The following is a 27,595-nucleotide window of genomic DNA, read 5'->3' as shown; positions in this document are numbered from 1 at the left end:
TTTAAGCAGGGTATTCCCCGGACATCTCCTATTCTGGGTGATTCGGGTATCTCCGTCTCTGTGTTGTTTTGCGGTCAGCCAGCAATGGTGAGACAGATAGCGATGTCCCAATAACGTCCTTCACACCGCCCCGTGGCTCAACATTGCTGCTCCGTGGGTGGCATAGATAGAGACAGAGAAAAGATTCTGCCAACTATACAAAGGAGGTTAACAATCTTTATCTAAGCATTAAACCCATTTACCATTATCAATAAACAATAACAGGCAATAACTACAAATGACTAACAAGAACTATAAATCCCTAACAAACGTTAGCTAACAACTCAAAACTCAAACATGTCATAAGCTAATTTCAAAACATTATCATAACAGGATGACATAACAAAGCACAATAAAACATTTCTTAGCATATATAAGGTTTGTTTGTGGGGGTTAAGAATCAAGAGCCAAGAGGTGGGCATTTAAAGGGGTAAATTTTCATGCCCCTTTAAGGTTAGGCTGCGCATGCATTTTCATTGTGCAGTTTTGGTCAGGGCGTTAGCCTGAATCTTGACCAGGAGGGTCACGGACCAATTCGTTTGTCTTGCCACAAACAATCCTTATCATTTTGGAAAAGATGGGAGCAGGAGACGACACAGTCTGTACGGTTTTGCTGTTCAGCCTTTGTCCCATCGTGACTACAGTAACCATCAGTATGTGCTTTTGTGAGTGTTTTTGGTCACGCCGGTACAGAAGAGTGCGATCTCTTCCTCGCAATCCGCCCCGAGAAGTGGAACCCATGGGATACCAAAGCAGAGTGCGAGAGACTGTTATATAAACAAAAGAAAACTGTTGACCTCCAGCAGTTACCATGTGACTTGTTATTTGTTTCTGTTCATTTTCATTACCTCGTGAAGAAAAATACCAAGGACCAGAGACAGACTATCGTGGAGGGAACAGATGGAGTTACCACCCCGACATTATTCAGGACCGTGCTGGACTCACGAGTGAAGAAGCCTGTTTTCCACCTCACATGAGACTTTGCTGGACTGTTATTCTGTTATTCAACTTCTAGTTCATGTTTGTTAAGAAATTGTTATTTGTTGTTTACTGGTTGTCAAATGATTCATTGAATTTACTTTATATCTAACACATGGTTTTCAAAATAAATCAAAAGGGTTGGGTAATACATATAATAATAACCTACAAAAACAAAACCTAAAAACAACACTTATAACTATACATTCCACTTAAGTAATAAATGAACTATAAATACTATAGTTTCTTTAAGCATTTTATATATATATATATATATATATATATATATATACATATATGCGTCACTACCATGGCTAGACTACAGGGATTTCGCATGCGCGGTCTTTCCAGATTGTTCCAGTACATTCTGTGGGGTTTAAAATTGCGCATGCGCATGTTCAAAGGCATACACGATGAAAGATGGCTGCTGAGTGTCCAGATGAAGTCTTGGACCCATTTCCCGAGCTTACCACTCCGGTAAGTTTGTTAATGGTAACATTTATGGCACTATGGCCAAATGACAGGTCCTTGCTTTCAATGCAATGTTTTCTCACCATCAGACCGCCACGTCACCTGCCAGGGAGGAAGGGTCTGGAGTGCGCATTTCCCCCTCTGAACATCCCGTAAGGTGAGTGTTTTTTAAACGTCTAACCTGTATGGTTCATTATAAAGGGGAATCAAACCCCCCCTTTTTTTTTTTTTTCCTCGTTGTTTAGGCAGAGGGTGCGTTTTTCTGCTGTCACACGTCAAGAACTTACGGCGGAGGTGGAAAAGTATAAAAGATGTTACCACATCCCCGTCTGTGCGTTTCTGATGGTTGTTTTCTCTGCTATTCTACTTGTATTCTTCATCAGCCTACATTGTTGTATGAATTGTTAATAGTTAATTATTCCCAGATTCCTGTTTGCTGTTAAATTGTTATTGTGTTAACTATATAATCTGTATTGTCGACTGTACATTTCGGCGTACTACTAGAATTTGTTTAATGCCATTGGGTGAAATCATAATAGCAAATTGCATGTTAGTTACAACGTGTTGAATTAATCTTATAAAACATGGAACAGCACATGGCAAAAACAATAAGGTGGCTAAACCACATAACAAAATAGGATTCGTTTTACCCAGGGGCTCCCGAGAAGCCAGGAAAACAAGTCAATATTCCAGTCTTTCCGAGTTCGGATGGAACATGGGCTAACTTCCCTGTCTCTGATGTGATTTGTTTAACTCCCTCACCATTGCCATCAATTTTCAAATAACAATTGGAAACATTTAATTTACCACAAACACTTCCTTCTTCGGCTAGCAGGTAATCGAGAATCATTAGAATAGTTTGGCTCCTGATCTGTACTTACAGTTTGGATTTTACCATCTGGTATTAAGGATAATTCCTTCTTTCCTACCTCCTCTGCTGCTGCAGAGTGTCATCTGCACATCCCATAACAAGTCACCGTCATGGTAAAACACACAGATTTACATTAGTAGAACTGCTACAGAGTGTATTTTATTTGAGTTTTTCTGCCAATATTCCCCATAGCCTTGCTGAGCAAGGGATATTGTTTTACCTGAACTAGGCAGGCCTTCCCCTTATCATTTTTACTGTAACAGGGAAAGCATTTTTTCCTTACCTGGAATTTATTTCCAGATATGCCTGGTTAAAGATTTCTTTTCCACTTAAAGATTTTGGTGAATTTGGCATTCTTACTTGTTTTCTTAGTTTGTACTTTAAAGGTTTCAGGATGTTTTCCTGGTGGCCAGCAGCTCCCACAACTGTAACAAATTCTTTTCACTGAGGTTTAACACCAAATAAGTTGGTTTTGTATTCACCAACTTTTCTACATCACGATTACCTTAGTAAAAATCAACTCGAACCTTTATCCAGTCCTATTCACAACTGACTTTCAAACATCTAAATTTCCCCATCAGAGATTCACCTTTACTCTCCTCAGACCCGCTGCCTGCCCTAGAGGGGCCGTTACCGGTCCTATTGTGCTGCAAATGCTGCAGCAATCGGGGTGACATTGTCAGGTCCTTCTGCTCAATCGTCAGCAACAGCAACCCCCTCCTCCCCACCAGCAGAAGGGTTCGGGGCAGGAGATGCTCTTCCTGCTCTGCAGGTTACACAAGCCTGCCTCTGCAGCAGCACTTCTGTTTTAACTCTTTCTTACCCTGAATGCACATCTGCTACTTGTTGCTTTAAGTCTGTGTTATTACATATCAGCCTTCGCAGGCAAACAGCAAACACCCTGCCATGCGTCCAGCGTGACTCAGCCGCACCTTCGAGGGGGTACGGGGCTTTGTACAAACTCACCCCAATACTTTAACACTTTCACAGGGTTTTTTTACTCTCCACACCCCACACACCCCCCCCCGGCTTCAGATCTTACATACATTAGCACAAGTTTTTTTATCTTACAACGTGTTTCATTCTGGTTGCTCCATAGAAGGAACCACAACCTCCCCTCTGATCCTTTTCCATTGCTAATATTAAGGGATCTTGTGGAGCTAGGTTAATACCACACTCTTTTGCCACTCTGGGTGATTCCTCAGAGTGAAAAACATACCAGCATACATTACTTCATCCCATTTTTCCTCTCGCCTTAAAAATAACATTAATTTTAGCAAAACATTATAATTCAGTGTGCCGTTTAAGGGCCATTTTCTCTGTCCCCTAACTTATACAGGGGCCACCACTGATTGCAGTACTTAGCCAAAGTTCTCTTATTCACGCTTCCCCCAGCTGCCCCCCCATTTCCTTCCAGTGACCTTTCTTACTATTATCTCAATCGCTATCCCAGCCACAGAGACTCTAATTTCACTTACAGCTCTCTCTCTTATCCCAAGGCGTCCAAACCTTACAGTCAGGGCGTTCAATTTCTTGTCGCCACCATACATATAATAATTCTTTACACCATATACACTTTAAAACATACAGAGGTTCACATTCACCCCTCGGATGTTCAAGACAATAACCACATACCAACATTTGTAATATACTGAATACAGAAATGTTCTCACATTTCCAGCATAAATGAGTATAACAATTATTAATAACCTTGTAATTATTAATTAAAAGGCCACTTTTCTCCACATTCCAGCTTATAAAGCGGCCACCATTGATTACAATATTTTATCAATGTTTTCCTATTCACATTTCCACCAGCGGATCCTCCAATATCCTTCCAGTGACTCAAAACACACCCTAGCGGATTTTTCTTTAAAATCCCACCACTCTGCTTTCCTCCCATTTTTCCCAGCTTACACTCACAGAACACACTTATCACTTACAGAATTACTACTTACAAAATGCAACACACAGGTATCTTTCTACAGCAACACCAAGAGCTCACTATTATTATCAAAAATATAGCCAAAATCACAGTAACAATTATCAAAGTCAAATTCCACATTCCATAAATCCGGTAACCAAAATAAGCAACACTGCAGCAAATAAGCTTGAAACAATGAATATTCCATTAACGCCTATACATATTCATTACCTGAACCCGCCTACCCTCGCTTCGTATGCTAATTAGCTTATCAGTCTTTCACGCTTGTGCAGATTCTTCCAAAAATTGTGGGCCGGGGTCTTTAGAATGTGTGCAGTGGTCTATGGGAGGAAGGCTGTAGGTCTTCCTCATGGTGTACTTTTCACCTTTTGCTCATTTGCAGTGTTCTTATCAGTCTAAGGTAATTTATGCCCTTGCTGGCCATCTGCTTTTCTTGCTTAATTATTTCTTTCACCCTTATCTGTCCTCTCCTGCTGAAGTGTTCCGCTAAAGTTTTTCCCATGATTTTGCCACAAACTGAGTTTTGAGGAGCGCTTGCCCTAAAGGGTTGTCTGGATTTACCCCAGAGTACAGCTGAAGGGCTTTCCTCAGTCGTTCCAGCCACTCAGTGGGGCTCTCATCTTTCTTTTGCATTTCATTAAATGCTTTATTGATATTCTGGCCACGGGGTACTGCTTCTCTAATCCCCTGAATTACTATAGTTCTCAGGTCCTGCATGTGAGTTCTATGCGCCGGATCCTGATTATCCCAATTAGGTCTTTGGAGTGGCCATTTAATATCTGCTTGGGGTCCCTGGGTTTCCTCGGTAGTAAATAATTGACAAAGGATAGATTGCATCTTATCCCAAGTATAAAGGTTTGGTCCCAGAAATTGATCTAATCTTTCTGCCACTCCGAGTGGGTCCTCAATTAAGTGTCCCATCTCGGTCCTTTTAAAATCTCATAGGTCAGCCGAATTTAGAGGCACAGAAATATATCCGATCACAGGTTGAGGTCCCCCCCCATGGGCTTTTCTCTTAGGGGGTATATTTGAGCTGCCCCTTTTTGACTTCTAGTTACGCGTTTAGGAAGAGGGGGAGACCCTTGTTCCGACTCTGGTGGGGGAGTGGGCGCTCTGGGGACCTCTGCAGGAGCAGGAGGAGGAATGTAAGGAGGGGGGGTTAGAAGGGTTTCGTCTAACTCTCCCTTCTTTTTCTTTTGTTTAGTTTTTTTATTTCATTCAGCAGGTAAAGTCTAGCTCCCGGTTTTTTAGCCACACCTCCGCATATTGACTCTCCTCCGGGTTAAGTGTTTTTTTTTTTATTATTAACCCAGAGGTTTAATTGCTGTCTTACCCAATCTTCTTCTGACCCATAGACTGGCCAAAAGACATTTTTAGAAATCTTCTTCCCTCCCCATATCTTAGTACAATATTCTATCACTTTCTGCTTATCTTTCCCTAGGGTTCCAGGGAAATATCTCCAATTGTCCAAGATATATGCCAGAGGGGTATTCTTAGGTACAGTGGGTACCCTTCCCATGGGAGTCGAAGGCTTGCTGCCCTTCGCCCCCATCTTCTGGAATATCCACAAACATACACTCACTCGCTCCCCTTGTTCCTGGCCCAGTCCCTCGCGGGAGATGGGAGACGCAGTACTTAAGAGTCCGCACTCGCTTGGTTCAGTATATCGAACCTCTCACTCGTTATATTCCAGGAAACCCAATCCCGCCCGAACGGCAAACCTTGCGAACAAATTCGCAATATACTTACGCGTCCTGCATCTTCGTCCGGACTCTCGTGCACAGAATTTTTATGGGATTTTACCGGTTTCTCCTTTGCTCATTATTCTAGAATTTAGGTTCGTCGGTAAGGTTGGAGTAAGCTGTTGGTCGCGGGGCCGCGAAATGTCGCGGGGCGCCTCCCCGGAGGACCAAAGCCCACTGTTCCTTATCCGAGTCACGGCACCAGAAATTGTTATAAATTGAGACCACAACGGATCATAATCCAATTAAAATTTTATTAATTATAGCAAGTAGAATATGAGCAAAGACAGCGCTGGACGGCAGGGGAGTCTGCGCTCCACCAACTGCCGCCCTGAGCAGTTCAAACAGTCCCTTTTTATACATCTTTACCCGTGTTCATGAAGTAGTGGAGGTATTGACCCTTCACTCATATATCCTTATGTGGGGTTGTCTGTCTTGTTTCTGTCGGTTCCTGGACATCTGGCGGTTATCTTATCTTTCACAAGCAGTGTCTGGTAGCTGTTTGCATAAGCGTTTTCATATATTTTGTTGCCTAAACTTTACATTGAGCTTAACATAAATCTTAATAAACAATACCCTAGTCCATAGTTTCTCACACCCACGGTGGCCACTGCCTCCCAGCAGTGCCTGCCAGGTGGCCAGGGACACTGGCCCTGAGGGATGGAGGCCAGACTTCCCAGCCCAGGGATGGATTTCACGCTCTGAACACTCCGAGGTTGCTTTTAAAGAGGACACTTCCTCAGCAGAGAACTGGGATTATTTATTGTTTATTTTCCTCCACAGCAGCCTCCTGCGGGGACAGGCACAGCCATCCCTTGGGGTGCGTGGGGATGCCACCTCCTCAGCCTGACAGAGATGAAGTGTTGTAGGTTGCTTTCTTCAGGGTGTCCAGGAAGAACTGCTCCTTCTCTAAGAAATCATGGTCCTAAGAGAGGGATAGATGGCACGGATATCAGAGTGCCACAGAAATGGGGTCACAGGCCAGGGTGCTGCTCACGAGTGATGGGAGTATCCCAAACCCTCCTCCGTGCGGCGAGCAGCGGGCAGGTACCCATCTGTGGTAGCCCCCGGGGTGTATGGGCTCCCCACAGAGCCCATAACCTCACACCGAGTGAGGCCCACAGAGGAAGGCTCAAAGAGCATCCCTGCCTGGGGAAGGACCCAGCAGGGAAGGAGGGGGCTGAGGATGGGGACATCATGAAGCCAGAGCCCAGCAGAGCTGGCTTCTGCCACCCAGGGATGGGGCAACGCCATCAAGCCAAGGATGTTATCAACCAGCCTGAAACAAGCCGTGAGGACGCACCAACCCTTGCTGCTGGTATCACTCTTCTAGGTGCCCACGGCTTCTGCGAGCCCACCCAGCCCAGCAACGATCTCACACCCACCCTGTGGCCGTCAGGCTCAACCCAGGCTTCACCCAGCCCTGCTCCCACCCAGCTGGTCTGAAGCCCTTTCCAGCCCTGGTTTCCCACCACCTCACCTGCTGGGCCCTGTGCTTCAGCAGCAACAATGTGGCGTAGAGCTCGGTGGGGCCAGCCCCAGTGTCCCTGCTACCGCCTGGGCTATGCCAAGGGAGCGTGCTGGTGGGAAGTGGAAAACCTGGAACAAGAGCCCAACCGTGTGGTACCGCTGCCGTTAGAGGAACAGCAGACGGACAAGTGTCCCTTTTTTTGCTGCCTGCATGTCCCTGCAGCAGGGTCCTCCCCAACCTCCCACTGCAAACGGCCTTTAATCCACCTGCCTCTCCCTTCCTGCCCCCTCTGCCCCCTCCTGGCACTGCCCTGGCTCAGAGGTCTCTGCTGAGCTCCTTCAGAGGATGTGAGGAGGCCAACTCACATCTGAGTGTGTGATGAGCCCCCAGGAACATCCCAAGCCTCCTGAGAAGTGGAATACAAGTGCAACTGGCCCCCAGCATGTCCTGTCCCCCCCCTCCCCCAGCAGCGTGCAGGAAGCCTTACACGGTGTGCTGGAGAGGCCTCTCCTAGGGGCACTGAGGCCCTGGTTTGTGTTCAGCAGCATCGCAGAGTTGGTGGGCAGTTCCTCACGTATCTGTTCGAGCTGTCTCCTCTGGCGAGCCATGCTCAGCCGCTCCTGCCCCATCCCCGGGAGAAAGAGAGAGAAACTGTTGGCAAAGGTTCAGGCCCTTGGCACAGCGGCCCCAGGCCAAGAAGGAAAGGCAAGGGAGTCTTTGCCTCGTGAAGACGCTGTTCCTGCTGCTTCAGCTGCTCCAGCTGCTGCTCCATGACCTGCAGCCTCCTCTGGTGCTCGGACTCTATCCTGCATGCCTCTTGCAGGGCTTGCTCCCCTTCCTTGTACTTCTGGGACGAGAGCTGCAAGGCAGAGCAGCTGAGGAGGCTGGGGACAGGGACCCTCGCTGCCCTGGGGCAGGGCTCCTTTGTGCACCCCCTGTTCCCCTCCCAGGACAGCGCTGGGATTCAGCACTCAAGGAGGGATGTGAAACCCCAGCTGTGAATTGCAGCGCAGATGCTTCACTTACCTTGGTCGTGCTTTTAATCTGCTCCTCCTGCTGCTGGATGCGCAGTGTGGCCCTGTCCACCTTCTCCTTCTCCAGCCTCAGCTCCTGCCAGGACTTGTCCAGCAGCTCCCTGTCCCTCACCAGCTGCTCCTCCCTGGTTTTCAGCTCATGGCTCCAGATCTTCAGCTCTGCCTGCTCCTAGGATGGGCATGGGGAAAATCAATGCACTACCTGCCCTATCCTGGACACTATCTCATGTCCCCCCAAGTGATGGGAGAGATCTGCCCCTGTTTTCCTTCTTGTGTTTGCCAGTTTGGGGTGCAGAGCAACACCACCAGGTACCCAACCAATGCTCTCATCCACCCACCCTTGGGCACCAGGGTTGGCAGAGCTGGGATTGTACAGGCACACACACACACACACACTCCTTCCCCAGAAAGGACGGAGCCCCTCACCCATGCTACACACTCTAAAACATGCTCAAGGCTTGGCAGTTTGTCAGCAGTGCAAACACCCAGCCTGAATGGTTATTTTCCACCCTGGTAGCCCTCAGAAATGCAGCCCTGCCACAGTCTGTGCCACACATCTCCTCTGGACAGCTCCAGGGGGGAGAACTGGCTCCAAACATGTCCCCATGGCATGGGGAGGTTCTGTTTAACCCACCATGGGGGTTTCCTCTCACCAGACTTACAATGGAGGCGGCTGTGCCTGGTCTGGCTGCCCAAACTCCTCACAGGCAAAGGGGAGAGACAGAGGTGACTGATGCTTCAGTCAACATCTAAAACAGGCTGGTGGAGGCTGCTCCTGGAACAGCCCGATTCTCACCACCGCAGTGATGTCTCTTAAAACTTGTTTTAAACACCTGAAGGCAGGGCTGAACATCTCCCCGGTGGGCAGGACCCATCCGTGAGCTGCCAGGTGGTGCTGGAGGCCATGGAGAGGGGCTCTACTGTGGTACCTTGGCCAGGCTCATGATGGTGCCCTCTCTCTGTGAGTCCATCTTCAGGGCTCGGTCCATGTTGCGCTCCATCTGCTCCTTCCTCAGCTGCTGCTGGGTGTGAAATTCAGCCCACTCGGCTGCCAGCTTCCGTTGCTCCTGCGAGCACTTCTGCATCACGGACTTCTGCTCTTCCAGCAGAGCACTCTGGGGAGCGTTGCCAGAGAGGGAGAGAAGAAGCACTAAGTCCCATTCGCCACAGGATTTTTCTCCTTTAACCCATCTCTGCCGTGCAACATCTAGGGGCTGGTTCAAGCCCACGGTGCCTGGTGTGAACCCTGTCACCGTGAGCTCTGGTCCCGTGTTCCTCAAGAACCAGCACGTGCCATGCGCACACACCGCGGCCTCCTGCATCCGTGAGCCAGAGGGCTGGCCTGACTGCGATTCCCCCTGTGTGAGGCTGAGGAGGCAGAGAGCTGCAGAAGGATGCTGCAGCCCAGCACCCAGCTCTTGCCTCCACCACACAATGCAGTGCAGCCCTGGAGATGTCTGCCCCACCTCACCTTCGCCCTCTCCAGCTCTGCTCGCTCCATGGACAGCTGCTGGGTCATGACTCGCCGCTGCTCCTCCAGTGAGTGCTGCAGTAATTCCACTTTGGATTGCTCTGCCGTTGCCCTCCATCGCTCCTGCGTTCAGACACAGAGGTGACAGATGCTATTCACAACCTCCAGGCCAGGAACCTCCAGTTGGTGAGACACATACCCCATACCCAGACAGGAGGGCCGACCCGGGCAGAGGACACAGTGTGGGCTCACCTGCTCCAGCAGCCGAGTCTGCTCACTCAGCCTGGCCTCCATTTTAGCGATCACCTCCTGGAGTCGGCTCCGCTCCTCCTCCATGTCCCTCTGCTGCTGCGATAGCCTGTCCTGGAGCACTTGGGGAGAGGCACGAGCAGCATGAGGCGGGAAGTTCTTCCCTTCTATCCACACCATGTTCACAGAAAAACTGTGTGTTTGTGCTCATCACCCCTGGCACATCCCCAGGACACTGCTTTGTAAAGGGAAGACCCCGAGATGTCCAGTGACCAAGGCAGGCAAGGCTTTGCCAGCCTCAGCTCCCAGCCTCTGGCTGACTCAGAGCAACTTCTCCTTGTTTTCTGGGTACCCCCAGCTCCGGTGGAGACCCCGCAGCCGTTCCGGCACAGAGGAACAGCAGACATACCCTTGAGCTGCTCGTCCCGCTGCCGTACCCCCATGGCCAGCTCCTGGGAGGTGGTGTGGTGTGTGGCCTCCACCTTTCGGGAGAGGTCATGCAAGTTGCTGGAGAACTTCTCCATCCGCTCGATGATGCCATTCAGAGACCTGCAGAGAGAAGTGAGGGGAGGGTCACCCCTGTGGGACACACTTCATCTCACCGCAATGGAGAGGGGGATATTTGGTGGCCCAAAGGCCGGGCAGCCCTGCCCTGAACCTCTCTGGGTCACAGCAGAGCAGTAGGAAGATGCAGCTCCTGCTTCCGGGGGGCACTGACGGGTATTACACAGCTCAGCATCCCCGCAGGCAGTGGGTGGGAGAGGGGATGGCCCCTGTTGCCATGGTCCAAGCCTGGTTCGTGTAGGACAGGGAATGCTGTGGCCAGGGACCAATGTGGGAACACAACTGTCAGTACCTGGTGTACGATGTGGCGCTGGTCACTGCATCGATCTCCTGGTCTTTCAGCCGCTTCAGCCGCTGGAGCTGCTCTTCGTGGTCTTTGCGCATCTCCTGGACAGACACCCTGCGGGACACGGGGAAGGAGCCTGCCACAGGCTGGCACAAACCAGTGCTCCCCATGATAGGCATTGTGGGAGAGGCTTGGTTGTGGGGCTGAGAATCAGGTGCCAGGAGCTGAGCTGGCATGGGGGTCTGTCCTGGGGCATTCCACCGACAGGCATCCACATTTGGGATGGGCCCAATTTTGGGGTTATGAGCTCCTCTACCAAAAACTGATTTGTCATTGACCCAAACTATGTGGACATCAGTGACTCACTGAACTCACTGACCTGAATAAAAGAGATTTGGGGGAAGATAAAACATTGGGTTCAGCATCTTTCAAAATACAATGCATTCACTCTGAAACCACGTCTCCAGTCAGATCTCCCTGTGTCCACCTACAAAGCAAATCCCCGTTCCAAAAGGCACCAAGCTGCCCACAACCCAGTGCTTCTGGAGTCTGGTTTCTCCTTTCACCATGTCCCCAAACCACTCCCTGGTTCCTTCGCTGAGACTGTGGGTACCAGCCACACGTGTGTGCCACTCGTGCCACTCTCACCTCTGCAGCTCTTGCAGACGCTCCATCTCCAGCTTGTTCTGCTGCTCCAGCGTGGCCAGGCGCTGCTGGTGCTGCGCCAGCAGCTCTGCCCGTGCCCGCTCCGCATCCTGGCTCTGCAGCAGGAGCTGAGCCATCAGCTGCTCCTTCTCCAGCCGCAGCCTCTCCTCCCGCTGCCCGTAGGTGTCCTCCACCACCTTCACCTGGTTCCTGCCCCGAGAGGTCACAGCCAGGAAGAAGTGTTGCTTCCACAGCAATACCCAGCACTCCCCCGCCCCCCCCCGCAGAGCGCACACAGGGGTTTGCGAGCAGATCAGTGTTGCTGTGTGCATGGCGAAACACGCAGACCTGAGCCTTGAACCCTCCTGCTACTGCCCACTGTGCTGCCTGGTTGGGGGTGCGCTGGCAATGGGACCAGCCCCTCCTCCTTGTCACCCAGGGGACAGTGGTGGTGAGAGTGGACTCCCATGTTGGCTCACCTGTGGGGCTGCTCTCTGCCCCCACCACGTCCACATCGACATGGCTCTGCGCCCACCTGCCCCAGGGGCGGATTTGGGAAGCATCCCAGCACTCCCACCCCAGGAGAGACAGAGCTGTAGGCGAGGAGGGAAGCACAGGTGAGAGGCTGGTACCTGTGGGTGCTCTCAAGGAGATTCAGTTCCTCCTGGTGCCGCTGCTGGAGATTTTCCAGCAACAGTTTGTGCTGTGTCTGCTCCAGCTCCAGCATTCGGACCTGCCAGGCACCCGGAGAGAAAGTCCTTGTGCTGCCCTGGGGACAGATCTCCCACAGCAGCACTTGGTGGCCATAGGCGTCTCTGGACAGGGAGGTTTCACCTCTCTCCCCTGTCACCCTGATGCTATTGGGACAGGATATGGCTCCTTCTCCTCCCTCTGGGTCACCCGTGGTCCCCCATTCAGCAGGCAATGGGGCTCACCTGTCTCTCCAGCTCTGCCACACGGGCCTGGGCGCTCAGCAGCGCTGCCTGGCAGCCTGATGCATCCTCATGGAGCTGGGCTGCGGGAGCCCCCTGCCTCGTCTCATGCTGCAAGCCCGGGGCTGAGAACTCTGCCTACAAGGATGGAGAGAGAAGATCGAGGCCCTTCAGGATCAGTGGCTTTGTGGTGCGGCCATCAGCCTCCAAAAGAAGGCACCTGCCTTACCTGCAGCTGCGGGGCAGCCTGGACATGTGCCCTGGGTGCAGGAACCTGCGGAGACACAGGGATGCTCTCAGGGAGGTAAAGCCCTGGGGAGAACATCTCCTCCTAGCCTGGAAACGGCGATCCATCTCCAGCCTACTGCAGTACCACCCCCACCCCCTCCCCAGCCCAATCCCCGTGCTGGCGTGGGTCCCTTCTCCTCAGGTGACACTCGGCAGCCCCCACCCCAGACACAAGCATGCTGCGCTCTTCCTTCTCTGGGGGCAGAATCAAGGCTGAGACCACAAGCCCTCTGGGAGACAACATGTGTCCCACCACCAGGGCAGGGCGAGGAGCCCAGCTGGATGAGAAGGAGAGGCTTCAAAGACCAAGCAAGAGCTGCCTTCTCTGTGAAAGGCTTCAATTCTCCTTCAGTTGTCTAGAAATAATCTCAGAGCATCTTCAACACTATACTGGGGAAAATCAACTGAAGAAAAAGTCCTTTATCACCTGGAGCCTCTGTTGTCTAGTTAATATAATATGTATATATGCCTGGGGAACTGTGTAAATGCTGCTCAGGCCATGCAGGGCTATAAACACACATGATTTACAAAGCATCCATAGCACCCATGCTTTGGCCTGATAAACGCAACTTGTGGCACCTCGGGGAGCTCCAAACTCTTTGCCTCCATGGACACGGCTTCCCAGAGATGCAAAGTGGGGCACATCCTTCCTCAGGCCGAGGGAGCACGGACAGAGCGGGATGGCGGCGAGTCGGCAGCGGAGGGCTCGCGATCGCTGCCCTGATCCTGCACCGCTCGGGGCACGGACCCAGCACACCTACCTGAGTGAGCGGGGCAGGGCCTGGTGCCTCCTGCTTTCCTGGGAATGAGCCTGTAGAGGCTGAAAATTGGACAAGTCCATGATTTGAATATAGCAATGGGAACCATCCCCTCCCAGCAGGATGAGGGCCTGGGTCTCCTGGGCACAGCGATGAGGGTCGCGCTCCGCTCTGGGAGCTGGCAATGAGGGCAGAGGGTCAGACAGGCTTGTCCGTGTCTGCATCCCCACTCCACACACAACGGTGGGACTCTGCTCTGCAGAGTAAATCAAGGGACAAAGCACAGCTCCTCCTCCATCTCCATCACCTAGGGAGGAGACTGGGTCCCCTAAGCCACTTTCAGCGGCCTCTGAACCGGCGCACAGCCACAGCCCAGAGCAGAAGGGGGTCTTTCCAGCACATAGCACTGGTGGGACAAGTGTGGGGGCAGCAAAGGGAAGACAGATGGGGCAGCGTGAACTTATGCACACCCATTGCTCCGGCAAAGCGAGTCCCTCACAGCCTTCCGAAACCCCAAAGGCAGCACTGCGGAGCTCAGTGTGCCCCAGCACACCAGCTGACATGGGGATGGTGGGATCCTGCAGCTCAGCAACCTGCTCCGACAATGGCTGGTCAAAGCCTGGGCAGCATTCATGTGGCCAAGGGAAGTGCTGTGGTTCCTGCCTTTTTTGGGGGGGTTGGTTTTGGGTTTTTTTCAGGGCAGGGAGACCCTTCTCCGCATACCAAACTGTACAAATCTCTGCTGCCCGAACCGTACAACCACAGGAAACGCACCCAAGGCACCGGCATTTCTGGAGGGATGCCCCTTCGCAGGATCCGATGGTTGAACCGAGGCTTGTTTCGTGGTGCTGAGCCAGGGGACCGGCTGCCTGCGTGGGCACAGAGACACAAGTGACGCACAGCAGTGTCACAGCGCAGGGAGAGGCACGCAGACATTATCCCGCTTGGCATTTTTGCAAGTTTAAAGCTTGGCTGTCGCACTGCGATCGAACAGGCAAGGGCCCGACGATCCTTCAGCGCTGCCTTCCTTCCCGGTTACACAGGTCCCAGACCAAAGTGGTCACGGCTGGCTACCAGCCCTCCCCGCTCCCCCACCTACACATGCAGCCGCTTCCCACAGGAATTCTCCCTTGTGGAGGTGTCTGAAAGGTGAAGGAGGCCTCACCTGGAGCCATCTGCACTCGCTGCCTGGTCCTGCGGGACAGCTGCCTGCTGCGGTGCTCCTGTGGGGCTGGCTGGCTGGCTGCAAGCAAAAAACATCCCATGGGGGAGAGCCCAGGAGGCAAGGAAAGACAAGATCCTTTCCCTCAACACCAGTTCCTGCCTTGCAGGTGAAAACCTATCCCACTCAGCTGCGGCAGGATTCAACCTGTTGGCTTCAGAGGGAGCAAAGACACCTCAGAACCTCCATCTCTGGAGGAACACCAGTTCCTCCTTGCTGCACCCACCCCCTTCCCCTGGGCAACATGCCCCTGCCCACGACACACGCGGCTGCTTCTCTGCAATTCACTTCTGAGTCCCATCCCAATGGCACAAGCCTGAACCTGTCTGTGCCAACTCAGCTGGAGGAGGTGGTTTTCCTGGAACTAGGAGGAACGAAGGGGAAAGAAGGCAGGAATGAGGAGCATGCGTGGAGCTCGTGGGGGTATGCTGATCCAGGACAATCCCACAGGACCTGGGGCAGCACGTGCAATCTCAGCCATGACTAGAAGGAGAGCCCAGAGGTGCGATGGCCCTGCAGGCTGCACCAGTGGGAGAAACCTCTGCGTTATTAACCCAACCCGAGGCAAGAGAGCACTTAAAATGGATTTCTTAAATCCGAGCAGAGGATTTCTGAGACGTCCTGTTGGAGCAGCTGCATGATGGGAGCCCTGTGGCCACCAGCTGTGCTTTTACCTGACAGGAGCGTGGGGATCCAGCCCTCCTTCTGGGGACTCCAAGGGCTTGGCACTTTGCTCCTGAGCCTTCGCCTGTGCTTGGGCTTTCTTGCGAGACAAGGCAGCGCTCAGCCAGTTGTCTTCCTCCAGCGGGTCAGGTTTAGCCAGCGCTGCCTCTGCAGCCGGGAGCTGGCTGGTGGGGCCGGGCTGCTGGGCTGTGCCAGGGCTGGGGTAGCTCACTGCAGGATTGGCTTTTGCTGCAGATGTTGGCTTCGCATCCATAAAATCCTCATCTTTCAAGCCCAGCCAGTCACCTCGAGTCCGGCTGCTCCGCACAGGGCTGTGCCTGGCTGAAGGAGGAGATTTGGAGCGGGGTTCTGGTTTTGGTTCGCTGCTGTTCTCGGCTGGAAACCTGCTGCAAGGAGAAGCAGTCACATACGTGCCTGTGAGAGGACCCCGGGGACCCTGCCCGGGGACCCTGCCCGGGGACCCTGCCCGCTCTGCCGCGGGGGCAGCGTGGCTGCTGGCTGGAGCTCCACACGCAGAGCACAATACCTCACAGGCTGCCTCCTCGCCGGCTGGCCCTTGGGCATGGAGGCCACCGTCGGCTGGTACGCTCCAAAGACAAAATCTTCCTTGTCCCAGCCGTCTTCCTTCTCTGTTCAGACAAGCAGCTTTGAGTCAGCGCCTAGAGGAGCGGCTGTTTGCAAAGACACCAGCCCTCCTCCTCCTCCCCTGCAATTCCCACTGCGATTGCTGCCTCTGGGAAGACACAGCTGGAAACATCTTCCCTGGAAACCTGCAAGCAACGTGTCTCCTCCACGTGGCTGGGAAAAGTTGCTTTGCTGAGAATCAGTCCATGTCCAAAGGCAACTGAGTTACAGCTGCTGTGCAAATGCCCCCAGGCTGCCTCGAAGGCAGGGTACAACACTTTTGCATCAGTCACCTTTGCCCCAGAGCTGACTGGGAGCCCATTAGCCACCCTGCTGACCACTACAGAAAGGGTATTTCCCCTTCAAGGACATTAGAAATCAATCTCGCCCTCCCAAGCCAACGCCATCACCTCTGCAGACCTTCCCAGCATCCCTGGCCACGCTCACCTGGCTGCTTTTGGTACTTCTTATCCAGTTTGAACTCTCTGCGCTCTCCTGTGCCTGGCTGTTCCAGGATTTTGGCCACGGAATTTCGTCCCAGCAACTCATCCAGCTTGGAGCGGGCTGGCCGGAGCACCTCTCTGTTGGTGACACAGTGGCAGATAGGTTTCCCTGGGAGGCAGGGCTGTTTCTTGTCACACAGCCTTGCCAGGGTGCTCTGGCTCTTCTCTGTGAAACGAGGCTGCTCTTGCCCCTTTCTGGGACCCACAGGCAGAAGCTCCAGCATCCCCCCCCCCACAGCATGCTGGCACCATCCCAACGCACAAGCCATCCCCTGCTTTACTCTCACTGCCTCTTCATTGCCCTTACTTTTCTGCCTTCTTTCCCTGCTTCTCAGCTCCTTTTGAGCCACTGCCAAGTCCCAGCGCATGCATCAGGTCGTCATCAGTATCTTCAAAAGTGAGCTCAGCCCTCCTCTGGACCGGGGCCACGGTGTGCAGGGGCATCTGGGGTGGAGGTGGCTCTGTGGATGGGATCACACATGGTAAAGGTTTGATCAGGGCTTTTTTTTTTTTTAAACAGGAGATCAAAGCATCCCTGCCTGCTCTTATCTCTCAGGACCATTTAAAAAGTAATTTTTAAGATCAGCGAACAGATCTCACAGCAAGTAACACAGCGGCAATGCACTACTGCCTGGTCTGCAGCCATGCATCCACTGCTGGGACACTGCTGGGTGCCACTGACACTGGGGTTTCCAGCTCTGGATAACGCCAGGAGCTTCTTTAGCTTTGAAAGTTTCCAGTCAGATAATTCCTGTCCCCTTTTGCCTAAAGTCCCTCTCTACCAACACACCTTAGACCTTGCCCTAACCCACCAGCTGCTACTTGCATCCAGAGTAGATTTATCAGGGTGAAAGGTGATTTTAGGGGACCCTCAGACCCATTAGCATCCCTGCTGCAGGAACAAGAGGGACAAGTGCCTGTAACACAGCCACAGCTGGATCCCACCCAGAGGTGCCCCAGTTGTGGTGTGGCACGGACTGGTGCTGCTCTCAGACATGCAAATCCTGACCCAGAAAATTTGTTCTCATTTGGCAATGCGTGCAGAACGGGCTGGATGAGGTCAAAGGTAAGATCAGAGCCTCCATTCCTGGAAAGGAAAGCTCAGCTCCATAATCTGCGGCGCACTGCAAGTATCAAGCACTTGGTGAGCTGTGGCACAATTAACCCTGTTACCAAGCTGCTCTATAAATTACGTTACTGGCTAATAAGAGGTAGGACTAGGTGGCTTTCAATGTAATCATTTTGGATCTCACACAGACTAATCCATGCTGCTGATTTATGTAATACAAAGAGGATGCACTGAGCAACCCCACTTACCTTTCTCTTTGCTCTGTTCTGGTTTTTCCTCAGAGCTGCTTTTAGCACCTGTTGGAGCTGGTTTCTTGGGAGCATCCTGCTCCTCATCAGACAAAAGTCCTGCCAAAGGATCATCTAAATCTGGGAATTACCCAGCAGGTACAGGAAAAGAGAATAACAAAACAAACAAACAAACGCAACGTTATTTAGAAGAAGAGCTCTGCACTACGCCAGCCACTGTTCCCCCAACGTGCACGTGGGGACAGCAGAGTGTATCTGCCCAAAGCCATGAGCGCGGGTCCTGCAGGGACCTGGGATACCCTTGAGTCTCCGTGAACTTCAAACACTCAAAGACTTAGATTTCCGTTCAGTTTTTCCACGTTTTCATCCTCCCGGAAGAAAATAACTCAAAAATTTGGGTGCTTTAATGCCTGAACACAGCTTAGGCAAAGAAAAAGGGGAGAAAGGCCACCTAAATCACCTAAAGCCCATTAGGGTTTTTGTTTTGTTTTTTTTTTTTTTTTTTAACAGATTTTAACAGATCCTGATCTTTGTTAAAGCACAGGCTTTGAGAACCAGATTTCAGCTGTGCCAGGAAACCACTCCCCTGTTCAGAAGCTGGACAGAATCCCCCCTGACACAGGGGCTCCCAAGTGTTACAATCATTAAAAACCAAAGCACATATAAAAATGCAAATGCCCCCAGGAATCACCCCCCAGTCCTGTCCTGGGGAGGGCCTCGAATGCAGAGGTTTTTTTCCCTTTGGTCACCTCTGAAGGATTACATTTGCACTAGCATCATAGGGGTGAAGGACTCCGTTATCTTATTAACCAGTCAAGCCTCCAGCTAACCGAGGAGGCAAAGAGCACGGGCAGAGCCCCCAGTGCCCCCCCGCAGCCGCGTGAAGTGAGATCCCACCTTCAAAGTTAAATTTCTTGTTGTGTCGGGGAGCGGCAGGGGATGAGAGCGCCTTCTTTTCCATCGCAGGCACTTTCTCTCCTAGAAAGAGAGGCCACGGCTCTCAGAGACAAGGTACTGCAGAAATGCCCCGGTCCCACCCTAGCTAAGGGTCGCTTTTTGGGTGGCAGCCCCCTAAAAGCACCCGCTGTGATGGACAGACCCCCCCACAGCCCTGCCAGGTGCACATCTCTCCGGAGGGGTCTCCTTGCAAGCAGAGGAGAAAAGGGCCAGGGGAAGATCAGGGCACTTTAGGGGCTGGCAGATCTGAAATGCAGCTCCTCTGGCTCTCCTTGCCCCCAGAGCAGGGGGCTCCCCACCAGAAACACTTTGCACCGCCCCAGGGAACAGCCGAGTGGTGTTTGGTGGGAGGTGGCAGCGGCTGCTGGTGTGAGTGACGTCCAGGGATCTCCTAAGGGATAACACATGGCCAGAATAACACTCCTGCAAAAAGCAACCAGGAAAAGCATTTTAGGGAACAAATCCACTTTTTGCTCCGTATCCCAGATAAGGATAGGAAAATATCCCTGCTCGTTTACAATCAGGGTGTGAAAAGAATAGCAGAATCTCCTTTTTACCTTCCTCAGGAGCTACCAGCTTCCCTGTTTTTTTTACTCCTCCTCCCAAGAAGTCACATTTCCCAGGACCTTTCACAGTTGCCTTCCCTGGCCCAGAACTGGGTTTCGGGATTCCCAGGAGATCAGCTTCCATGTCGTCCATATCCTGGAAAGCAAGAGGACAAGGATGGGGAGCAGGGTGAGAGCTGCTTCTCCCTTCGGAGGCTGGTGCTGGAGGCCATGGCAGCGCGCTGGGGCGGAGATGGAGGGGATGGATGGAGATGGAGGGGATGGATGGAGATGGAGGGGATGGATGGAGATGGAGGGGATGGATGGAGATGGAGGGGATTTAAGGACTTGCCTTCAGGGTCTGCAGCACAGCTTGTGGGTCTGTGTCGGAGACACTGGATCCCTGCATGCCAGGGAGGGGAGACATCAGAGGGGAAGAGATTTTTGGAAACTCCTCACCCCTTACCCCATATCCCTTGATATCCGTTTTATGAGATAGAAGAATACATGCCCAACTCCTCCTGGTGTCCTCCTCTCTGGAAACCCCCTGTGCCCCAATTCCTTTGCTGAGATCCTGCTGCCTCTAGGAGAAGCATCAGGAAAACCCAAGGCCGTTGCTCTGGGTGAAGGTCCTTCCTACAACACTTTACCCAAAGTGCACGCAGGAAGGCTGGGCTGCAGCAGCACGTGCCCCCCAGCTTTGCTCCATCTCACCCAAGGCACCAGGAAGCCCTTCTTCCACCACCACCCCCGCCCTGTCCTGTCTTCCCCACCCCACTGGGATGCTGGAGAGGGGTTACCTCTTCAGCCAGACATCACAGCTCATCGCTGGCACGCCACTGCTGACCTGGCTGGGGTGATACCGCCGCAACCTTGGCCCGGCTCAGCCCCAGCCCTCGGGACTCCCAGGCTCTTTCCTGAACCTTGGACTCACCTCTGCAGAATTTATGTCCTTCGCAGGGAGTCTGTCGAAGAAATCATCTTCTAAAATGGACCTATGACACAAGCCCGGGGGTTAGCAGCACCACACGTGAGCTCGGCCAGTGTGTCCAGGGACAGCCAAGCCAGGCCAGGCAGCGGGAGGCAGAGGAGACCACACAGGGCTGCCATACCAGCCGCATCGTACAACGCAGAAAATGAGGCTAAAATAGCACTGGGATAAAGGACGGCAGTGCTGGGACTGCTCTATTTAAGCAACTGTTACAAAGCAGATTTACAGAAGATGTACAAGGCTGGGGGACACCCAACTCTTGCTGGAAAGCTTCGGGCTCTGGGCTCCCAGTTCCCAAAGGCATCACAGAAGATAACTCGCCTTCCCAGGCAATCACTGTTGGGGCAGGGAGGGAGGTGGAAAAGCCAAGGATGGGGCAGATCAGAAGGATTTGGGGAGGACAAAGAGATCTTCAAGTGAGATCTCTCACAGGAGAGGCTGTGTCTGAAAGGCACTCACTTCTTTCTGGCCTGCAAGCCAGTGTCCTGGGCTCTCCTACTGCTGCCCACAGCCGGCTGGGAAGCTTTGGCAGATTTAACAGAGGTTTCATCTGGAAACAAGACAGGGAGAGATGAGGATGATGGACACGGGCATATTCCTGACCTAGGCACTCCAAAGGGGGATCTGCTGTCTACCCCGGGGCCACAGAGGCTTTTAATCAGAGGTGAACTTCACTTTGCCTCCCCAAAAGCTGATGTCCAGCCTATTCAATGGCCTCTGACTCCGAGAAGCCCTGCTCCCTGCTCCATCCCCTCCTCACAGCTGGAGCCCCCTTGCAGATCAATGGCTGTTGCACCAGCACCTCCTGCTCCCAGGAGGGGAGTAAGAATAGAAGGACGCTGCCCTTTCAGCTGAGAAGAAGGTTCGTTTTACCATCATAGCCCAGGAGGTCACCAAGCACATCATCGATGGAGCCTGAAATGAGACAAATTAAGCTGTTGAGGCAGGTGAGCTCACCAAGCAGGCAAAGGAAAGCTCCCAGTTTCAGTATGGCTTGCTCTTTGGAAATCTGCTAGAATAAAGTTTTGGTCTTAAGCATCATCAGCGTCAGGCCTTCCTTGTCAGTCTAGAGAGAACTGCCAGGACCTGATCAGTATTTTGTGGATAAAAAATTTAGCTTCACTTAGCCAGAAATGGGGTATCTTTATCAAATGAACCAGCTGCTTTGTATTCAGTTAGTCACTGGCCACAAGCAGCACTTAACCTGTGAGCTCTCACCCCGCAGGATCTCGAGTCCCTGGGCAACCCCAAAAGCACTGCTTCAGTATCAGGGGCTGCAAGAGGCCTCCAAACAGTATCCCTCCAAACAGGGATAAGGTGATGGGAAGAACTGAAACAAATGCTTATATTCTCCCCTGAATTTGGGAAAGCCCACAAGAAAGGAATGTGGGACCTCAATAAACAAATCCGCTTGATGTGAGAGGCAGGTGAAAATTTCTGGTTCAGGAACGACATGATGATGCACTCAACCATCTGCAGCTTTCAGAGAAGGATCATGAAACATTTCAGTAGCCAGGACTGCCACCTGAGAGTGTGTCCCCCCCCCCTCCCCCGCCCCAGGCATTCCCAGCAGATCGAAGCACCTACGGACAGCAAAAGGAAAGCCTGCAGCATATGTACGTACCTCTTAAACTTTTCTTGGGTTTTGTAGCCTGGGGAGAAAGAAAAATTCCCTCATTAGAAAATGAAGCAAGTCTGTCCTGGACTTTCTCAAAACACACTAAAGCCAGAGGCAGGTTTCTCCAGAGCATCCCATAAACAGCAGCGAGGCCCTCCTCCTGCCCGTGCTGTTTGGGAAATGACACGTGAAATGCAGAACTACAAAGGTATTTCCAACTTCAGAGACACGGGTGAGCACAGCCCCTCCCGACTGCCAGCTGGGCAGGACCCTCCAGCCCTTGGGACCACTTCTGCCTCCAGGCAGAGCTGCCAGAGCATCAGATCCGGATTTCCCAGCCCCGCCTCAGCCCCGCACCGCAGGGCCACGCTCACCATCAGCGTCCGTTTACGGATTCTTCTTCCACGTTGCAGGGGGACCCGGCACCACTGGTCACATCCACACCAACCTCCTGCCTGAAGGGAGAGGAGGGTTCCCCGATGTGCCACCACGGCCGGAGGCACCTCTCCCACAGAGATGTCCCTCTCCGGCTCGGGGGGCTGCAGCCTGCCAGGCTGGCTCCGCGCCGCGCCCACCCCCCGAGCCCCTCTCAACAAGGCTCCATTTGAGTCTGAAAAACACCCCCCCCCCGCTCCCCAAACCGGCTTCGTGCTCCTGCAGCCCGGGGGGGACATCACACCCCCCCCAGGGAACCAGGGAGGGTGAAGGTTCCGGCCGCCCCCGACCCCAGCACAGCCCGGGGGGTCCCGCTTAGCCCAGAGCCTGCGGAGCAGCCAGGGGCAGAGGGAGGGAAACCCCCCCACCCACCCCCCCTTGGGTCCGGGGCACCCGCGGGGACCTGGGACAAGCAAAGCGCTGCTGGAGGCGAGGGGTGCGCGGCCCGGAGGCGCGGAGCCCCCCACTTACCGCTCAACCGCCCCCCGGCTCCGCCTCTGCGCATCCCGTTGCCATGGCGCCCGCTGCCCCCTGACCCCGGCGCCCCGCGCCAGCGCCCGCCAGACCCCGAGCCCGCAGCCCCCCAGGGCCGAGCCCGCAGCCCCCCGAACCCGCAGCCCCCTCACCCCCAGCCCCCCGAGCCCGCAGCCCCCCAGCCCGCACCGGTAGCACGCCGGACACCCGCCCCCGGAAGGCCGCGGCTCACCCGGCACGGCACGGCACGGCCCGGCCCCTCCCCCCCGCGGGACGATGGGATGTGTAGTCCCCGCCGGGCCGCCGGAGCTGGGGGTGCCCCCAGCGCTGCACCCCCCGCACGAGGGGCTGAGAGCGGCTGCGGTGCCCCCGGCCACCCCCAGCACGTGCCCTGGCACAAAGCGGGGCTTTAACGCCCTGGCCTGGTGTTTAATTGTTGTTAATTGGCGCCAACAAGGAGCAACGCCAGCCCTCCTTTCGAGACCCCCGGGCACCAGCGGGAGCACAAGGAGCCAGCCCCAGGCCAGGCACCGGGGGATTACAGCCCCCAGCCCCGCCATGGGGCACCCAGCGCCCAGCCCCCTGTGGAGCACAGCAGGCTGGGCGCAGGAGACCCCGGCAGCCCCCCGTTGTTATAAATTGAGACCACAACGGATCATAATCCAATTAACATTTTATTAATTATAGCAAGTAGAATATGAGCAAAAACAGCGCTGGACGGCAGGGGAGTCTGCGCTCCGCCAACTGCCGCCCTGAGCAGTTCAAACAGTCCCTTTTTATACATCTTTACCCGTGTTCATGAAGTAGTGGAGGTATTGACCCTTCACTCATATATCCTTATGTGGGGTTGTCTGTCTTGTTTCTGTCGGTTCCTGGACATCTGGCGGTTATCTTATCTTTCACAAGCAGTGTCTGGTAGCTGTTTGCATAAGCGTTTTCATATATTTTGTTGCCTAAACTTTACATTGAGCTTAACATAAATCTTAATAAACAATACCCTAGTCCATAGTTCCTCACAATCCCCCCTTTTTCTTTTTATCCTATTGAGCTTAACATAAATCTTAATAAACAATACCCTAGTCCATAGTTTCTCACAATCCCCCCTTTTTCTTTTTATCCTATTGTTTATTAGACGCTACTTTCATTCTCGGCACTGCAAGTAAACCTTTTTCCACAATCCCAACATTTATCGTAACACTCACAAGGTAATACGTCACAATTACATTAGGCATAGTTGGGTAATACATATAATAATAACATACAAAACCAAAACTTAAAAATAAAACTTTTTCTTAACACATTCCCTTTTTTTTTTTTTTTTTAACATGTGTCACTATCATGGCTAGACTATAGGGATTTCGCATGCGCGGTCTTTCCAGATTTTTCCAACACATTCTGTGGGGCTTTAAAATCGCGCATGCGCATGTTCAAAGGTATACACGGACCATTCGCGTGATCAACAATGGCTACTGCGTGCCCAGATGAAGTCCCAAACCCATTTCCCGAGCTTACCACTCCGGTAAGTCTGTTAATGGTAACATTCATGGCACTATGGCCAAATGACAGGTCCCTGTTTTCAATGTAAGGTTTTCTTACCACCAGACCACCATGTCACCTGCCAGAGAAGAAGGGTCTAGAGTGGACATTTCGCCCTCTGAACATTCTGTAAGGTGAGTGTTCTCAAAACGTTTAACCTATATGGTTTGTAAGAAACTATGGACTAGGATATTGTTTATTAAGATTTATGTAAAGCATAATGTAAAGACTAGGCACCAGATATCCAGGATGCCTCTTGTGAAAAATAAGATAACCGCCAGATGTCCAGGATGCTGCTTGTAAAAGAGAAGATAACCGCCAGACAGAAACAAGACAGACAACCCCATATAAAGATATATGAGTAAGGGGTTAACACCTCCACTACTTCATAAACACGAAAGTAAAAAGTATAAAAAGGGACTGTTTAAACTGCTCAGGACGGCAGTTGGCGGAGCGCAGACTCCCCTGTCGTCCAGCGCTGTTTTGCTCATATTCTACTTGCTATAATTAATAAAATTTTAATTGGATTATGATCCATTGTGGTCTCAATTTATAACAATTTCTGGTGCCATGACTCGGATAAGGAACAGTGGGCTTTGGTCCTCCGGGGAGGCGCCCCGCGACATTTCGCGGCCCCGCGACCAACAGCTTACTCCAACTTTACCGACGAACCTAAATTCTAGAATAATGAGCAAAGGAGAAACCGGTAAAATCCCATAAAAATTCTGTGCACGGGAGTCCGGACGAAGACGCAGGACGCGTAAGTATATTGGGAATTTGTTCGCAAGGTTTGCCGTTCGGGCGGGATTGGGTTTCCTGGAATATAACGAGTGAGAGGTTTGATATACTGAACCAAGCGAGTGTGGACTCTTAAGTACTGCGTCTCCCATCTCCCGCGAGGGACTGGGCCAGGAACAAGGGGAGCGAGTGAGTGTATGTTTGTGGATATTCCAGAAGATGGGGGCGAAGGGCAGCAAGCCTTCGACTCCCATGGGAAGGGTACCCACTGTACCTAAGAATACCCCTCTGGCATATATCTTGGACAATTGGAGATATTTCCCTGGAACCCTAGGGAAAGATAAGCAGAAAGTGATAGAATATTGTACTAAGATATGGGGAGGGAAGAAGATTTCTAAAAATGTCTTTTGGCCAGTCTGTGGGTCAGAAGAAGATTGGGTAAGACAGCAATTAAACCTCTGGGTTAATAATAAAAAAAAACCCTTAACCCGGAGGAGAGTCAATATGCGGAGGTGTGGCTAAAAAACCGGGAGCTAGATTTTACCCGCTGAATGAAATAAAAAAACTAAATAAAAGAAAAAGAAGGGAGAGTTAGATGAAACCCTTCTAACCCCCCCTCCTTACATTCCTCCTCCTGCTCCTGCAGAGGTCCCCAGAGCGCCCACTCCCCCACCAGAGTCGGAACAAGGGTCTCTCCCCCTCTTCCTAGACGCGTAACTGGAAGTCAAAAAGGGGCAGCTCAAATATACCCCCTAAGAGAAAAGCCCATGGGGGGACCTCAACCTGTGATCGGATATATTTCTGTGCCTCTAAATTCGGCTGACCTACGAGATTTTAAAAGGACCGAGATGGGAAACTTAATTGAGGACCCACTCGGAGTGGCAGAAAGATTAGATCAATTTCTGGGACCAAACCTTTATACTTGGAATAAGATGCAATCTATCCTTTGTCAATTATTTACTACCGAGGAAACCCAGGGACCCCAAGCAGATATTAAATGGCCACTCCAAAGACCTAATTGGGATAATCAGGATCCGGCGCATAGAACTCATATGCAGGACCTGAGAACTATAGTAATTCAGGGGATTAGAGAAGCAGTACCCTAATTGTTACTGTGATTTTGGCTATATTTTTTATAATAATAGTGAGCTCTTGGTGTTGCTGTAGAAAGATACCTGTGTGTTGCATTTTGTAAGTAGTAATTCTGTAAGTGATAAGTGTGTTCTGTGAGTGTAAGCTGGAATGTGGAGAAAAGTGGCCTTTTAATTAATAATTACAAGGTTATTAATAATTGTTATATTCTAAAGACCCCGGCCCACAATTTTTGGAAGAATCTGCACAAGCGTGAAAGACTGATAAGCTAATTAGCATACGAAGCGAGGGTAGGCGGGTTCAGGTAATGAATATGTATAGGCGTTAATGGAATATTCATTGTTTCAAGCTTATTTGCTGCAGTGTTGCTTATTTTGGTTACCGGATTTATGGAATGTGGAATTTGACTTTGATAATTGTTACTGTGATTTTGGCTATATTTTTGATAATAATAGTGAGCTCTTGGTGTTGCTGTAGAAAGATACCTGTGTGTTGCATTTTGTAAGTAGTAATTCTGTAAGTGATAAGTGTGTTCTGTGAGTGTAAGCTGGAAAAATGGGAAGAAAACAGAGTGGTGGGATTTTAAAGAAAAGCCCGTTAGGATGTGTTTTGAGTCACTGGAGGGATATTGGAGGATCCGCTGGTGGAAATGTGAATAGGAAAACATTGATAAAATATTGTAAAATGGTGGCCGCTTTATAAGCTGGAATGTGGAGAAAAGTGGCCTTTTAATTAATAATTACAAGGTTATTAATAATTGTTATACTCATTTATGCTGGAAATGTGAGAACATTTCTGTATTCAGTATATTACAAATGTTGGTATGTGGTTATTGTCTTGAACATCCGAGGGGTGAATGTGAACCTCTGTATGTTTTAAAGTGTATATGGTGTAAAGAATTATTATATGTATGGTGGCGACAAGAAATTGAACGCCCTGACTGTAAGGTTTGGACGCCTTGGGATAAGAGAGAGAGCTGTAAGTGAAATTAGAGTCTCTGTGGCTGGGATAGCGATTGAGATAATAGTAAGAAAGGTCACTGGAAGGAAATGGGGGGGCAGCTGGGGGAAGCGTGAATAAGAGAACTTTGGCTAAGTACTGCAATCAGTGGTGGC

The 27,595-nt window shown here is 51.7% G+C and overlaps 1 protein-coding gene and 3 long non-coding RNA genes across 4 annotated transcripts in view; all 4 read right to left on the bottom strand.

Annotated features, from left to right (window-relative positions):
* Window positions 1–27,595, bottom strand: part of LOC308070786 — a 290,385-nt gene that overhangs the window by 78,436 nt on the left and 184,354 nt on the right. The gene's annotated exons all lie outside the window — the stretch shown is intronic.
* Window positions 6,786–7,600, bottom strand: LOC308070787. Its single transcript, XR_013930855.1, has 2 exons — window positions 7,527–7,600; window positions 6,786–6,971 (listed from the first exon to the last, which is right to left on the bottom strand). It is a non-coding gene; the product is annotated as an uncharacterized lncRNA (long non-coding RNA).
* On the bottom strand, window positions 7,626–8,328 carry LOC308070789. The gene is made up of 3 exons (XR_013930857.1): window positions 8,239–8,328; window positions 8,005–8,137; window positions 7,626–7,645 (listed from the first exon to the last, which is right to left on the bottom strand). It is a non-coding gene; the product is annotated as an uncharacterized lncRNA (long non-coding RNA).
* Window positions 8,482–23,229, bottom strand: LOC308071029 (fas-binding factor 1 homolog; the record flags this gene model as incomplete). Its single annotated transcript, XM_080405892.1, has 28 exons — window positions 23,112–23,229; window positions 22,580–22,660; window positions 22,212–22,239; window positions 21,461–21,502; window positions 21,047–21,137; window positions 20,531–20,591; window positions 19,949–19,999; window positions 19,609–19,753; window positions 18,992–19,072; window positions 18,095–18,214; window positions 17,085–17,238; window positions 16,722–16,855; window positions 16,177–16,279; window positions 15,641–16,036; window positions 14,910–14,987; window positions 14,519–14,613; window positions 13,748–13,806; window positions 12,928–12,972; window positions 12,702–12,836; window positions 12,399–12,499; window positions 11,770–11,976; window positions 11,128–11,235; window positions 10,681–10,820; window positions 10,275–10,393; window positions 10,023–10,145; window positions 9,481–9,666; window positions 8,544–8,720; window positions 8,482–8,487 (listed from the first exon to the last, which is right to left on the bottom strand). Exons 2-28 carry the CDS (start codon window positions 22,580–22,582, stop codon window positions 8,482–8,484), a joined length of 2,988 nt encoding a protein of 995 aa, XP_080262018.1. The 5' UTR covers window positions 22,583–22,660; window positions 23,112–23,229.

Source organism: Falco punctatus (assembly GCF_963210335.1).
Source record: "Falco punctatus genome assembly, chromosome: 10".
Taxonomy (NCBI): domain Eukaryota; kingdom Metazoa; phylum Chordata; class Aves; order Falconiformes; family Falconidae; genus Falco; species Falco punctatus.
Note: the sequence above shows the minus strand (reverse complement) of the source record. Positions and strands in the feature narration are given on the sequence as shown.